This window comes from Bombina bombina, chromosome 3 (assembly GCF_027579735.1).
Source record: "Bombina bombina isolate aBomBom1 chromosome 3, aBomBom1.pri, whole genome shotgun sequence".
Taxonomy (NCBI): domain Eukaryota; kingdom Metazoa; phylum Chordata; class Amphibia; order Anura; family Bombinatoridae; genus Bombina; species Bombina bombina.
This window is the reverse complement of record NC_069501.1, coordinates 972731563-972748875: the sequence shown is the minus strand read 5'-3', so window position 1 is coordinate 972748875 and position 17313 is coordinate 972731563. Positions and strand designations below refer to the sequence as shown.

Below are 17313 nucleotides of genomic sequence, written 5' to 3'. Positions count from 1 at the left end.
TAGAAAGCTGCAAGCAAGCAAAAGGCAGCATGTGTATCCAGCAAAGATATAGGCAGAAATACTTGCATAGAAAGCTTAGGAGACTGTGAAATCAACGTAGTCCACCTTCCAACAGTGCATTCAATCACAGGAAACAGTCACACTAAGCATGAGGCATAAACATGCACAAGTAAATATATTAGCCAATCACTCACGGCCCTCCTTTGGAACACATATGAAGATGTAGATGGCTAAGTAGAGACTTCTAGCTGTATTCAAAGATACTCCCTCTCACAAAATGCTTTGAATCCAATGCTGGTGTTGTCTGCTCACACGCCTGCTAGACCACTGCCATTAAGCACTCAGTGTGAGCCTGCATCTGCATCCCGTGATCCGGTCAGCCAATGCCGATGTGCGTTTCACCCCCTCGTCAACTGGGATAAGGGGCTTCTTCAGGCATGACTTTTCCACTCTTAGCATCCTATTTAATGGTAGATGCTTACTGCGCCCCTCCAATAGGTGAAAAGATGTTCCAGCTTAAAAGGGCAAGATTATTCCTAAAGCTGTATACCTCTTTTCTTACAGAGTTTTAAAATTACATTTTTAATCATACATTTATATACACTTTTTAAGTTAACAAGAGATGACAGTATTAAAACATATATAATGCATCACTACAGAACAATGTATCAGTTATAAGGTATAATATACCCTGTTATCATGACTAATCTTTTATTATAAAAAAACATGCCATGTCTAGTTTCTCATTCATTCCATTGGGAGCTAGGGTAAACAGGAGAGATATCCATCTGCATTCTTTTTGCAGAAGGATCTTCTCATTGTCACCTCCTCTACCATTTAGGATCCCTTTGTCTATGCCTATAAAGAGAAGAGAGTCAGGGTTGCTAGAATGACATTTCTCAAAGTGTCTTGTTACACTACTAGTCTGAACTTTGTAATTAACATCATCATGATGTTCAGTAATCCTGACTTTTATGGCTCTTTTGGTTTTCCCAACATAGAAGCTAGGACACGAACAGGAAAGGAGATACACCCCTCCTTGTGTGTTGCAGTTCACAAAATGACTTAGTTTGTAAACTTTTCCATCATTGACTGTGAAATATTTTGTCCTTACCATGAATTTGCAAGCTACACACTTGCCACATGGGGAATTGCCTACCACTTTTTGGTTACCTTGCCAGTTTTAAAATGTATTGGCTTCTAACCAATTTGTCTCTTATTCTAGGTGCCTTTCTTGCCGTTAGACTGGGAAAATCCCCAACCTCTCAAATCACATTTTCATCATTAGTTAGTATATTCCATTTTTAAAAAAAATCTATTTCTTATATCACTCCAGTGGCAATTAAATTTAGTTACCAAATGTTTCTTGGATATGGAATCTCTTTCTTTTGGAAATAGCAACAAATCCCTATTAGTATATCTGGCAATACTCTATCCAACGTTTTACAGATACAACTATGGCTTTTACACTTTAAGACGAGAAATGGGAAGCAGAATTAACAGCAACTTTGTCTATGTCTAGTGTGACCGAGAGTCAGGATAAAGAGAGTAGTCCATCTAATATATATGGACCTTTTAAAGAGTACAAAAAGCTACTGGTTAAATAGGTTAAACTAAAGGCTGAAACGTCAAACCTTGAGAATTACATAAAAAAACAAAATTATAGCAAGAGGTCTTAGATTAAGGCTTGACCCAGGAACCAATCTGAGAGACGATGAAGGAGGGGATGAGTTTATGTAAGATTGGAACCTAAGTCTATCTGACTGCTCCATTATTCTTATTAACAAAATGGTTAAAAGAAAAAAAAAATGGCTAGGTAAGACAAAATCACTAGTTGAAGATTCTCTCAAATTAGTTAACAGCTTTGAAAACAATCCCAATTTTTACAAACTAAATGAGGATGTTAAAGAGCAAATAGCAGGACTACAGACTGATATAAAACTTAGGAAAGGAAGAAAACTATCAAGGGACAGTGAGGACTGTAGAAAAAATAGGGTCTACCACTATCAGTTCGTAAGAGGGTCAATTTGTCTTGGGTACTGATGGCTCAGATGAAGAACAAGATTCTACATAAAATGGTGCAAAAGGAACACAGCATTTTTTACAAGAAGGCGAGGGGGCAGAAAGAGATGTAGGAGGGGGGAATACCAGCTCCGGAGGGAGACGGTACCATTCCAGACAGAGACGGCAACAGAACTACAAGAGAGTCAAGAGAGAACACAGGTGAACAGACCGCAGAGGTTTCGAGGGCGCAGGGGATTTTATAATCTCCAGATTCCAATTTGCAAGTAATCAATCTGTCCTCTATTAGACTCAATCAGGCACATGTGAGTGTCCTTATGAAGGGACTCTTATTTTGTCCTGTCAATGGCTTTGATAAATTTGAATTCTCAAAGGATCTGTATTCCTTTGCAAGAAGGATAGTATTGTCACAAGTCGTAAAAGGAAAAAATTAAAAGCTAATTGAGGATTTAAGATTTGGAAGAATTACTCCACGAATCTGATATAAATGAAAATATCTCGTTTTGGAAAAAGTAAATTATTTCCAAAACGTGATTAAAAGTCCATCTTGAGGTAACCCTTAGGTAATACCCATTATGAGAGTCTATGGCCGCGTTCGGGCAGTGCTCAGGAGCTAGTGGAGGCGCTTCACTCCCAGCGATGACGTGGCGCTAGGTGACGTCACAAGCAAGGGAGCTTCGAAAAAACGTTCGCATGCGCAAAGGGATCTGCTGCACAATAATGGACTGCGCATGCAAACGTTTTTACTAAGCTCCCTTGTAGCTGCCTGTTACACAACACCGTTGTTATGCCTATAATGATTTCCCCAGTCTCTTTGCAAACATCGGAACTCTGACCCACCTCAGCTCAGCCCCTGTAGCTTATCCTGCACTGAATAGAGGTGGGTCAGAGTTGCGATGTTTGGCTAGAGACTGGGGAAATCATTCTAGGCATAACAACGGTGGTGTTGTGTCGAATATGAGGATCTAAAAATCAGGAATCGTCAATTCCTGGAACCCCGCCCATACATCTCTAACCCGCCCACACATCTCAGTTTGCTAACACACAACGATCGCCAGCCCACCCCGTGAGGTAAACAGTAGGCACGATTGAACGTCATTTATATATATATATATATATATATATATAAAATATGATTTTTTGTGTGCTCTAGATAATGTAGCCCATTTCTTTTCACTTCATACGCTACGTATGAAGTGAAAAGAAATGGGCTACATTCTCTAGAGCACACAAAAAATCATATTATATGTATAAAAACATTGCAGCCTCCACAGCAACACGTGTGTGGAGGCTGCCATGTTTCCACGCGTCTGAGCTTGCTCTGAAAAGCGCCAGCTTTTCCAGCACACTGGAAGCACTGGGACTTACGTCACCAGAGCGCTCAAAAAACGCCAGGCATCTCACTTGCAAGTGTGAGAAAAACTTGGCTGCAGCCTAAGTTTATAGAATATATTTTTTTTAAGGTACTATGTACCTATATCAAATGCGGTAAGGTAAGCAGGTGTGTAGATCTAACCTTATTATCCTTGCTGAGAGACATTTTTGCAACCAGCTTTTCTTCCTTGATCTTTAAGTTGTGTGATACACAAATCCGCCTCCTATGTCTTATGGGGGCTGGGTCTTTGTATATTATGTTGCAGGTTAGGGACTTCTGCACTTCTACTGTTCTTTCCAATAGTAGGTATCCTGTAGGACTACGGATTGTACGTAATAAAGAGTAGATGGATCAGTTCACTTCTACAGATGCCGGTCCTGGAGCGTTTTTGGAAGCGTTTTTGGCAGCGTTTGGTGGCAGCGTATTCTTAGCTTACTAAGGCCTAGATTTGGAGTTCGGCGGTAAAAGGGCTGTTAACGCTCCGCGGGCTTTTTTCTGGCCGCACCATAAAATTAACTCTGGTATCGAGAGTTCAAACAAATGCTGCGTTAGGCTCCAAAAAAGGAGCGTAGAGCATTTTTACCGCAAATGCAACTCTCGATACCAGAGTTGCTTACGGACGCGGCCGGCCTCAAAAACGTGCTCGTGCACGATTCCCCCATAGGAAACAATGGGGCTGTTTGAGCTGAAAAAAAACCTAACACCTGCAAAAAAGCAGCGTTCAGCTCCTAACGCAGCCCCATTGTTTCCTATGGGGGAACACTTCCTACGTCTGCACCTAACACTCTAACATGTACCCCGAGTCTAAACACCCCTAACCTTACACTTATTAACCCCTAATCTGCCGCCCCCGCTATCGCTGACCCCTGCATATTTTTTTTAACCCCTAATCTGCCGCTCCGTAAACCGCCGCCACCTAAGTTATCCTTATGTACCCCTAATCTGCTGCCCCTAACATCGCCGACCCCTATATTATATTTATTAACCCCTAATCTGCCCCCCTCAACGTCGCCGACACCTGCCTACACTTATTAACTCCTAATCTGCCGAGCGGACCTGAGCGCTACTATAATAAAGTTATTAACCCCTAACCCGCCTCACTAACCCTATCATAAATAGTATTAACCCCTAATCTGCCCTCCCTAACATCGCCGACACCTAACTTCAATTATTAACCCCTAATCTGACGACCGGAGCTCACCGCTATTCTAATAAATGGATTAACCCCTAAAGCTAAGTCTAACCCTAACACTAACACCCCCCTAACTTAAATATAATTTTTATCTAACAAAATAAATTAACTCTTATTAAATAAATGATTCCTATTTAAAGCTAAATACTTACCTGTAAAATAAATCCTAATATAGCTACAATATAAATTATAATTATATTATAGCTATTTTAGGATTAATATTTATTTTACAGGCAACTTTGTAATTATTTTAACCAGGTACAATAGCTATTAAATAGTTAAGAACTATTTAATAGTTACCTAGTTAAAATAATAACAAAGTTACCTGTAAAATAAATCCTAACCTAAGATATAATTAAACCTAACACTACCCTATCAATAAAATAATTAAATAAACTACCTACAATTACCTACAATTAACCTAACACTACACTATCAATAAATTAATTAAACACAATTCCTACAAATAAATACAATTAAATAAACTAGCTAAAGTACAAAAAATAAAAAAGAACTAAGTTACAGAAAATAAAAAAATATTTACAAACATAAGAAAAATATTACAACAATTTTAAACTAATTATACCTACTCTAAGCCCCCTAATAAAATAACAAAGCCCCCCAAAATAAAAAATTCCCTACCCTATTCTAAATTAAAAAAGTTACAAGCTCTTTTACCTTACCAGCCCTGAACAGGGCCCTTTGCGGGGCATGCCCCAAGAATTTCAGCTCTTTTGCCTGTAAAAGAATAAATACAATACCCCCCCCCCCAACATTACAACCCACCACCCACATACCCCTAATCTAACCCAAACCCCCCTTAAATAAACCTAACACTAAGCCCCTGAAGATCTTCCTACCTTGTCTTCACCATACCAGGTTCACCGATCCGTCCTGAAGAGCTCCTCCGATGTCCTGATCCAAGCCCAAGCGGGGGCTGAAGAGGTCCATGATCCGGTCAAAGTCTTCATCCAAGCGGGGCAGAAGAGGATCTTCCATCCGATTGAAGTCATCATCCAGGCGGCATCTTCTATGGTCTTCCATCCGGAGCGAAGCGGCAGGATCCTGAAGACCTCCAGCGCGGAACATCCATCCGGACCGACGACTGAACGACGAATGACTGTTCCTTTAAGGGACGTCATCCAAGATGGCGTCCCTCGAATTCTGATTGGCTGATAGGATTCTATCAGCCAATCGGAATTAAGGTAGGAATTTTCTGATTGGCTGATGGAATCAGCCAATCAGAATCAAGTTCAATCCGATTGGCTGATCCAATCAGCCAATCAGATTGAGCTCGCATTCTATTGGCTGTTCCGATCAGCCAATAGAATGCGAGCTCAATCTGATTGGCTGATTGGATCGGCCAATCGGATTGAACTAGATTCTGATTGGCTGATTCCATCAGCCAATCAGAAAATTCCTACCTTAATTCCGATTGGCTGATAGAATCCTATCAGCCAATCGGAATTCGAGGGACGCCATCTTGGATGACGTCCCTTAAAGGAACAGTCATTCGTCGTTCAGTCGTCGGTCCGGATGGATGTTCCGCGCTGGAGGTCTTCAGGATCCTGCCGCTTCGCTCCGGATGGAAGAAGATCGAAGATGCCGCTTGGAGAAGATGTTTGCCGGTCCGGATGTCCTCTTCTTGCCGGATAGGAGGAAGACTTTGGAGCCTCTTCTGGACCTCTTCAGCACCGGATTATGGATCGCCAACCCCCGCTTGGGTTGGATGAAGATCTTGGAGCCAGGACGGATCAGTGATACCTGGATGGTGAAGACAAGGTAGGAAGATCTTCAGGGGATTAGTGTTAGGTTTATTTAAGGGGGGTTTGGGTTAGATTAGGGGTATGTGGGTGGTGGGTTGTAATGTTGGGGGGGGGATATTGTATGTTTTTTTTTACAGGCAAAAGAGCTGAACTTCTTGGGGCATGCCCCGCAAAGGGCCCTGTTCAGGGCTGGTAAGGTAAAAGAGCTTGTAACTTTTTTAATTTAGAATAGGGTAGGGAATTTTTTATTTTGGGGGGCTTTGTTATTTTATTAGGGGGCTTAGAGTAGGTGTAATTAGTTTAAAATTGTTGTAATATTTTTCTTATGTTTGTAAATATTTTTTTATTTTCTGTAACTTAGTTCTTTTTTATTTTTTGTACTTTAGCTAGTTTATTTAATTGTATTTATTTGTAGGAATTGTGTTTAATTAATTTATTGATAGTGTAGTGTTAGGTTAATTGTAGGTAATTGTAGGTAGTTTATTTAATTATTTTATTGATAGGGTAGTGTTAGGTTTAATTATATCTTAGGTTAGGATTTATTTTACAGGTAAATTTGTTATTATTTTAACTAGGTAACTATTAAATAGTTCTTAACTATTTAATAGCTATTGTACCTGGTTAAAATAATTACAAAGTTGCCTGTAAAATAAATATTAATCCTAAAATAGCTATAATATAATTATAATTTATATTGTAGCTATATTAGGATTTATTTTACAGGTAAGTATTTAGCTTTAAATAGGAATCATTTATTTAATAAGAGTTAATTTATTTCGTTAGATGTAAATTATATTTAACTTAAGGGGGGTGTTAGTGTTAGGGTTAGACTTAGCTTTAGGGGTTAATCCATTTATTAGAATAGCGGTGAGCTCCGATCGGAAGATTAGGGGTTAATAATTGAAGGTAGGTGTCGGCGATGTTAGGGAGGGCAGATTAGGGGTTAATACTATTTATGATAGGGTTAGTGAGGCGGATTAGGGGTTAATAACTTTATTATAGTAGCGGTGCGGTCCGCTCGGCAGATTAGGGGTTAATAAGTGTAGGCAGGTGTCGGCGACGTTGTGGGGGGCAGATTAGGGGTTAATAAATATAATATAGGGGTCGGCGGTGTTAGGGGTAGCAGATTAGGGGTACATAGGGATAACGTAGGTGGCGGTGCTTTGCGGTCGGAAGATTAGGGGTTAATTATTTTAAGTAGCTGGCGGCGACGTTGTGGGGGGCAGGTTAGGGGTTAATAAATGTAATACAGGGGTCGGCGGGGTTAGGGGCAGCAGATTAGGGGTACATAAGTATAACGTAGGTGGCGGTCGGCAGATTAGGGGTTAAAAATTTTAATCGAGTGTCGGCGATGTGGGGGGAGCTCGGTTTAGGGGTACATAGGTAGTTTATGGGTGTTAGTGTACTTTAGGGTACAGTAGTTAAGAGCTTTATGAACCGGCGTTAGCCAGAAAGCTCTTAACTCCTGCTATTTTCAGGCGGCTGGAATTTTGTCGTTAGAGCTCTAACGCTCACTTCAGAAACGACTCTAAATACCAGCGTTAGAAAGATCCCATTGAAAAGATAGGCTACGCAAATGGCGTAGGGGGATCTGCGGTATGGAAAAGTCGCGGCTGAAAAGTGAGCGTTAGACCCTTTAATCACTGACTCCAAATACCAGCGGGCGGCCAAAACCAGCGTTAGGAGCCTCTAACGCTGGTTTTGACGGCTACCGCCGAACTCCAAATCTAGGCCTAAGACTGCTTATGCTTCCTCTGCTCTGCGGCTCCTGTGTGAACCAGGTGTTAGGGATGAAAGATCAGTGCAACGCGTTTCAGCTGTGATAACCAGCCTTTTTCAAGCTTTCTATACTTGGCTAACCTTGCTTTATAGACACTTGCCTCTAATTAAATCTCACAGCTCCAGCATATGAACTGCCTGTATTTATCTTAGCGTGGTTACATATATATACAGCTTTGACTACTTGCTTTAACTGCAATCACTGTGTGTATGACATGATGCATGCCATTTGCTATTTCTGGTGGTCTCTCATGACAACTTAGATCCCGGTATGATTCTCTGCCCAGGTCACACCTCTCAGCTTTCTCTGGGGGATTCTGTGCGCAGTTGGGTGTAGTTGGTCTGAGTCCCACCACTATAGCTGCTACTTCTATATATGCACTTATGCTAGCACATGCTGATCTGTCAGAGCTCTGTATCCCTATATGACCGGCCATTTTTTTAAAAGTATTCTGTTTTGTTTTTTTCTCTTTCATTTTTTGATTTAGCATTGATGCTTTTCTATGTTGTTATTTGATTTGATGATGCATACCAGATTGCCATATATATATCTGTTTTTTATACTTCCTTATATTTAATAAACATTCATTTTTTCTATAATCCATTTGAGCTTATTGACTTTCTGTGTTTAAGAGTGCTGAATTCCCTGTCTTTCTTAAGGTCTGACTGTATTATGAGTCATTTCATCTCTACTCTTATATTCTTGATATAAACATTAGTATATGGGTCTGCACCACTAACCTCTTATATTCTTGATATAAACATTAGTATATGGGTCTGCACCACTAACCTCTTATATTCTTGATATAAACATTAGTATATGGGTCTGCACCACTAACCTCTTATATTCTTGATATAAACATTAGTATATGGGTCTGCACCACTAACCTCTTATATTCTTGATATAAACATTAGTATATGGGTCTGCACCACTAACCTCTTATATTCTTGATATAAACATTAGTATATGGGTCTGCACCACTAACCTCTTATATTCTTGATATAAACATTAGTATATGGGTCTGCACCACTAACCTCTTATATTCTTGATATAAACATTAGTATATGGGTCTGCACCACTAACCTCTTATATTCTTGATATAAACATTAGTATATGGGTCTGCACCACTAACCTCTTATATTCTTGATATAAACATTAGTATATGGGTCTGCACCACTAACCTCTTATATTCTTGATATAAACATTAGTATATGGGTCTGCACCACTAACCTCTTATATTCTTGATATAAACATTAGTATATGGGTCTGCACCACTAACCTCTTATATTCTTGATATAAACATTAGTATATGGGTCTGCACCACTAACCTCTTATATTCTTGATATAAACATTAGTATATGGGTCTGCACCACTAACCCTATACAGGTATACTTGGGGTAAATGAACATATAATATTCATATATGCCCATAAACAACATAACGTATATAGCATTTATGTTCCCACTATAAAACATTTTATATATATGTATATATATATGTGTGTGTGTGTGTGTGTGTGTGTATTTTATATTTACACATACACACACACATACATATATATATATATATATATATATATATATATACACACACAAGCGCACACACACAAATATATATATATATATATATATATATATATATATATATATATATATATATATACAATACATATACATAACGTAAAAAAGGAGCTCTCTCACCTAGTAGGCAGCTGCCAGGGTGCCAGCAGGTTAAATATACAAGATATACAAAGGCACTCACTGGTCTTTTCAAGGTGTATTTAATGAAAAAAGCATGACGTTTCGGGGACACACTCTGAGGAAGGGGGGTGTCCCTGAAACGTCACGCTTTTTCATTAAATACACCTTAATAAGACCAGTGAGTGCCTACATATATTATATATATATATATATATATATACATACACACATCAATAAATACACAAATGTGGATTACTAATATGTTCATACATGTAATTAATTACATTTATGCAGAAATATTAAGAAAAATTCAAATAAAAAAAATCAATTCAGCACCCTGACTTTAGTGCACACTGTAGGTGTCTGCAAACACCCAAAACCTCAAAAAATCAAACATAAGCACAATTGTAAAACTATTACCAGATATTTATTTTATCCATTGCCAAATAACAACAACGTTTCGGAGAGCTTATCCTTTAGTGGATACAGCATAATTAAGGGATAAATCCTCCTGAAATGTTGTGGTTATTAGGCAATGCATAAAATAAAAATTTGATAATATTTTTACAATTGTGCGGCTGTTTGAAGATACAATAAAATATGTCAACCTTGGCTATTTTTTTTTTATCTTGTCTATAAATTTTCACTTAAACAATTAGAATAAGATATAACTAGCCAGGTCTGTGGTTTATCCACAAACCTCTCACCTGCCATCAAATCTGTGCTTCAAGAAGTCAAAGAGAGCTTTCTGCATCATGTCAGTTACCTGAAAGTACAGTTGGGAAAGACAGAAAAAAGACAGAAACAAAAGATGAGTGAAAGAAGAGAATTTCTTAAATGAAAAGGAAATAAAAGGGACAAAGTAATTAATTATGAAGAAAAGGATTTAAATGAACATTAAACACTAAATAAATGCTAGATAGAATGATGCATTCAAAGATATGATTAGTCTGAGAATAATATGTAGATGTATTTTTTAAAGTTTCATTAGTTGATTAAATAGTAACAAAATAAGTGTAGAATTTTAATTAAAAAAATGTAGATGCCATGATGTAACTTAGGTTACTTTCTCTGATGTGGCCAATTAGGGACAGTTATAAATAGGTCACTAGAGTGTGCAGCCAATGGCTGAGTAGAATGTAACAGTGTTCTACATTTCTAACAGGAACTAAAAAGCTTACAATTTCAGAATGGAATTACAGGAAAAGGGGGGAAAATAAATAATTAAAGTATATTTTAGAGTTTTGTATATATATATATATATACACAATATATATATATATATATATATATATATATATATATATACTTTATCATTTTATATTACAATCTCAAAGTGTTTAATGTCCCTTTAATTATTAAGTATACTGTATTTGCACTTCAGAGTATGGAGGTATTGAACCATTAAATGAATACTTGAGGAAAATGCAGACAAAAAAATTATCTTTTTTTGAAAACACAACTACAAATTGTTATGAAATGATTAACCCACAGCCAGATATTAAGAATGTCCCTTTATATATATATATAAAAAAAAACGTACGTTAATCTATGCTTAAAAATTATTATTATTTTTTTAAATGGCACTTTCAAATTTCTTTCAGTGTTTTTTGTTGTTGTTTTGTTTCCCCCCCCCCTAAAATTTATATTTCTGTACTAAAACAAAAAATATATATTTTTTGTTTTAATGTTTGTGCTGGTATTACTGTCCACAAATACACCAGTGAGACTTGAGGTTATTTACCAACGAACAATCAATGGCCCAGATTACGAGTTTTGCATTAGAGGCTGTGCGGTGCTAACGAGCAGTTTTGTGCCACCGCTCACTTACCTGCAGCGCTGGTATTACGAGTTTTTAGAAACCCGTTGTTAAAAGGCAAGAAGTGAGAGTTGAGCAAAATTTTGCTCATTACCGCACTCCAATACCAGCGCTGCTTAAGTCAGCTCGTGCACGATTTCCCCATAGGAATCAACGGGGAGAGCCGGCTGAAAAAAAGTCTAACACCTGCAAAAAAGCAGCGTAAAGCTCCTTAACGCAGCCCCATTGATTCTTATGGGGAAATACATTTTATGTCTACACCTAACACCCTAACATGAACCCCGAGTCTAAACACCCCTAATCTTACACTTATTAACCCCAATCTGCCGCCCCCGACATCGCCGACACCTAAATTATAATTATTAACCCCTAATCTGCCGCTACAGACACTGCCGCCACCTACATTATACTTATGAACCCCTAATCTGCTTCCCCCAACATCGCCGAACCCTACATTATATTTATTAACCCCTACTTTACTGCCCCCAATGTCGCCACCACCTACCTACATTTATTAACCCCTAGTCTGCCGCCACTATATTAAAGTTATTAACCCCTAAACTTAAGTCTAACCCTAAACCTAACACCCCCTAACTTAAATATAAATTGAAATAAATATTCCTATCATTAACTAAATTATTCCTATTTAAAACTAAATACTTACCTGTAAAATAAACCCTAAGCTAGCTACAATATAACTAATAGTTACATTGTATCTATCTTAGGGTTTATTTTTATTTTACAGGCAAGTTTGTATTTATTTTAACTAGGTAGAATAGTTATTAAATAGTTTTTAACTATTTAATAACTAACAAGTTAAAATAAAGACAAATTTACCTGTAAAATAAAACCTAACCTAAGTTACACTAACACCTAACACTACACTATAATTAAATAAATTAACTAAATTAAATACAATTAAATAAATTACATACAATTACCTAAATTAAATTAGCTTAAGTACAAAAAACAAACACTAAATTACAGAAAATAATAAACAAATTACAGAAATTTAAACTAATTACACCTAATCTAATAGCCCTATTAAAATAAAAAAGCCCCGGGGGCGGAGCTAGCCAGCCTAGGAGATGGCTGCTTTCATCTGAGCTCCTGAGCCTTATCCGTGAGAGAGCGTTAAAGGCTAGTGCCATTCAGTTTACTTTGGCTACCCGCAAGCTAATATGTGAGATAGTGACCTATGGAACAAGATAACGGATCACCCGTGGGTCTTTTGAGACCTCTTCATTAGTTTGCTGCACACCAAGACATATAGAGCTGCGCCATCACAGCGGTAACATGGAGAAGCTGTGAGATACACAGAGAAGAACCGCATCAGCCTGAAGTGCTTACCCGACTTCACCTCACAACCGGACTTACCCCTCAACCTGTTCGTCACCAGACGAACATCTATCACTACGGATCCGGAGCGACCATAAACCTCCCGGTGCAGGCCACAGCCTGTGTTGCAGTGAAGTGCGCGCATCGCTTAAGCGCACCTGAACAGACGCACCGACAAGGCCTGAAACCATCTAAAGGGTGAGATCTGTGACACAGGAAACATATATTGTGCAGAAATAAATGTATAAGTCAACCTTATGGTTATATACACCGCTTGATAGCAATACCTTTGGATAGCTTAAACCTCACCTACAGAGATACAAAGCACCATTAATAATACAGTGTAAACTGAACTCAAAAATTATGTTTATGGCTTTACTTGCTTGAGGATGATATCTCCATTTAACTTCTAACTTTAATGTAATAACTAACAGCAAGGATAAAGAGCACAATGAACTTTTTGCCTTCCAACACCTTTTCTAGAGCTTAAAGAAAAGTCGATAAATATACAAGACCCTAGCTAACCCTGGGGGGCTGTCTGTTTGGACTGAGGTTCTATTTCTTACACACACTTCTTTGGGAGTAAATCAATCTGTATGAACTACGTTTACCACACTATCTGACCAACTGTGGGCAGTATATTCACACCTAATAATGTCTCCAAAAAAAGGCAGCAAACCAAGTAAAAACATTAAACAGCTGAAGACACCAGCTCACACTGTCAACAACTTCTTCAAGACCTTGGAAGCTAAGGCTCCTAGCCCCACAGATGCAAACCCACCAGATCAAGCATCATATCACAGCTCCTCAGACTCAGACAGTGATCAGACATCTGAATCTATCACAATTCCTAAAGCACTGTTTAACTCTATCCCTTCTAAAAAAGATTTCTCTACATTAATAACTCAGGTTAAACAGTGCATCAAGGACGAAATATCAGACCTCAAAAAAGATATTTCAGAGATTGGATACAGGGTTGAAACTCTCGAAAATACACAAGATTTACACTCAGAAGCGTTAACTGATTTAAACAACACCATACAGCATCAAGGTGCTACTATCATGGAGTTAGAGGATAAATTAGATGACGCTGAAAATAGAAGCAGACGCCATAATATCCGACTTCGAGGGATCCCAGAAGCTATTTCACCATCAGACCTGGAACAGTACTTACAGGATTTTTTTGGCTTCCTAAAGAAAGAAGAAATACCAATAAAAGTGGACATAGATAGAGCACACAGGGCCCTGCGCCCTAAACCGCAAGTGGGCCAACCACCAAGAGACGTTATCGTCCGCATAACCAACTTTCAAGTGAAAGAAAACCTCATGAAACTAGCCAGAGAGATGCAACCCATAAGATATGAGAACTCAGAGTTACAAATGTATGCAGATCTTTCCCAACGTACTCTCCTCAAAAGAAAGGAACTTAAACCACTCACAGAACTGTTGAGGGATAAGAATATCCCATACCGCTGGGGATTTCCGTTTCACCTGGCTATTATATGGAAAGGCAGGCGGCTAACCTGCACATCAGTTAAAGACATTGCGCTCATATGCAAGGACTTGGATGTTCCTCCCCCTCCAACAGAGGATTTAGCTGCTCATCAAGAAGATCAATCTAAGCGGAGGAAATCCCCAACACCACTTCCTCAAAGAGGGATTTGGCAACAGGCGATCCAAAAGAAAGCACGGAAGTCCGCCATGCCTACATCTCCTGTAATGATGGAAAAAGATTGATAATGGAACTCATTTCATGAATCCCCAATTGACCTTTTTGGTCATGAACTTCCTCATCTTTAAAGGGCACCCTTTAACTGGTGCTGCCTTTTTCTTCAGACTCCTCACTGGACCTAGGGCTTTCCTTCTGCCTCGAAGGCCCTTCATGTGGTATTTATTTTCACCTAAGGTTATCTAATGATGTCTAATGTTATCTAATGTTATTTGATATTATACAGTTGTTTTGCATGCCTTCCTGTATTACTCGACTTGCTAGAGAATGTTGAGTTTATCCACAACACTATTCCAAGACTAGGCATGTCAATGGTTGAATGTTGAGAGTTCTTAGTTTGTTGCTAATTGTCCTTGCAAGGGAAAAAAAAAAAAAAAAAATAAAAAAAATAAATCAATCTTTGCCAAGGAATGATGTCTAATAGAGTTTTGTTGCTCTCTCACGGTCGGGAGATTATCTCCTTGTAGAGAAAATGTTACTCATTGAGTATTTGTTTAGTATTGTAAGTTGTCAATATGTTTTTTCTTCCTCTTTTTTCTCTCTTTTTTTTTTTTTTCCCTCTTTCTCCTCTCCCTTCTCTTCTTCTTCTCTGTACACCAACTGTGCCTACACATCAAACGCAAAATATATCCCAAATCACCAACCAAATTGAGCTTCTATACACTTCCCACACATGAATAGTCATAAACAGCAGGAACTTATTCTTTTTACACAAAATGCTAAGGGCTTAAACTGTCCCAATAAAAGGAGAATGGCTATGTTGGACTTCCATAAACAAGGGGGTCACATCCTATTCCTCCAGGAAACCCATTTTAAGGCTAAAAACTACCCTAAATATTTTTCCTCTAATTATCCAGTACATTATCATAGTACCCACCCAAATAAAAAAATTAACGGAGTTAGTATTCTAATTCATAGATCCATCCCCTTTACCAAAACACAATTAATTTCAGACAAAGAGGGAAGGTACTTGTGTTTAAAGGGCCTCCTTTATGGTAAACCAGTAACTCTAATGAATATCTATGCCCCCAACTCACACCAGGATAAATTTATAGCTACGATAACAGATCTATTAGTTGGAGAAGTTACAGGCTCCCTAATACTAGCAGGAGACATTAATTTTCCACTAGACCCATCGATGGACTGTTCAAACCCAAACAATAGAGTCAAAACTCCAAACCTTATCAATATATGGGGAAATTTGAAATTACTGGGCTTACACGACACCTGGAGATTCTTTAACCCTCAAAAAAGAGATTATACCTTTTTCTCGCATCCTAACCGCAGTTACTCCAGACTGGACTACATTTTTGTAGACCATCTAATCCTCTCTCACACCAAACACTCAGGCATAAAACATACAGCATGGTCAGACCACTCATTAGCTACCTGTGTTATTAATTGGCCCTCAGCTCCATTCCGGTCTTTCCAATGGAGACTAGATGACTCTATGCTCCTAAACCCAAGACTGATAAAGCAATTTACAAAACATATAAAATCATATTTCTCTTTAAATAACACATCGGATGTTAACACAGCTACTGTTTGGGAAGCACACAAGTGCACCATGAGAGGGGAATTCATCAAAGCCAGAGCACAAATCAATAGGAAAAGTAGGGAAGAGGTAGAAACTATCACCACAGAGTTAGCTGATTTAGACTATGCACATAAAATCAACCCCACAGACAACGCTATCCTTGAACGCATTAAAACAGCTAGAGAGAAACTAAACGCCATCCTCCAAACTAAAGCCCAAAAACAGCAACTTCGTATTCAACAAAATTTTTACAGGGAGGGTAATAAACCGGGGAAAATTTTGGCCAGGGCGCTAAAGAACCAACAGCAGAAAACATATATTCACTCCATTAAATCCACTCAGGATAAGCACATAGAAGATACCAAAAACATAGCAAAAGAATTTAAAGAATTTTACCATAAACTTTACAATCTCTTTCCCGCGAGAGACCCCCAAGCCCATTTCCAACTATGTAATCAATATTTAGACCAAATTCCAATACCACATTTAACCTCAGAACAACGCGAACATCTAGATTCACCTATCCAAGCATCTGAGATACAAGATGCAATAAAACAACTAAAGCAAAACAAAGCCCCAGGACCCGACGGCTTCACGGGCCTATACTATAAAACCTTTGCAAAGCTCCTAATACCACATTTAACGTCCCTTTTTAATTCCATCCCAGAAATACTACAATTCCCAGACAACATGCTACAGGCAAATATATCTGTCTTAGCCAAGCCCGGTAAACCCCCAAATACCCCAGCAAACTTCAGACCGATTTCGTTGCTTAATGTCGACCTAAAAATTTATGCTAAGATCCTAGCCACACGACTCAATCAAATTCTCCCAAAAATCATCCACCAGGACCAGGTCGGCTTTGTGCCACACAGGGAAGCCAAGGACAATACGGTCAAGGTACTCAATTTACTCGAATATATAACACAAAACAAAATCCCATCCATCTTTCTGTCCACAGATGCCGAAAAGGCTTTTGACCGTTTAGATTGGACATACTTGCAGGCAACCTTACAACATTTTCATATACCAAACTCCTTTATCCACAAAATCTT

General features: G+C 38.4%; 1 protein-coding gene across 1 annotated transcript in view; it reads right to left on the bottom strand.

The window, feature by feature from the left end:
• Window positions 1–17313, bottom strand: part of CACNB3 (calcium voltage-gated channel auxiliary subunit beta 3) — a 237108-nt gene that overhangs the window by 67347 nt on the left and 152448 nt on the right. Inside the window, exon 8 of the mRNA XM_053705503.1 lies at window positions 10543–10601. Coding sequence (XP_053561478.1) covers window positions 10543–10601 — 59 coding nt within the window. The remainder of the gene's footprint in view (window positions 1–10542; window positions 10602–17313) is intronic.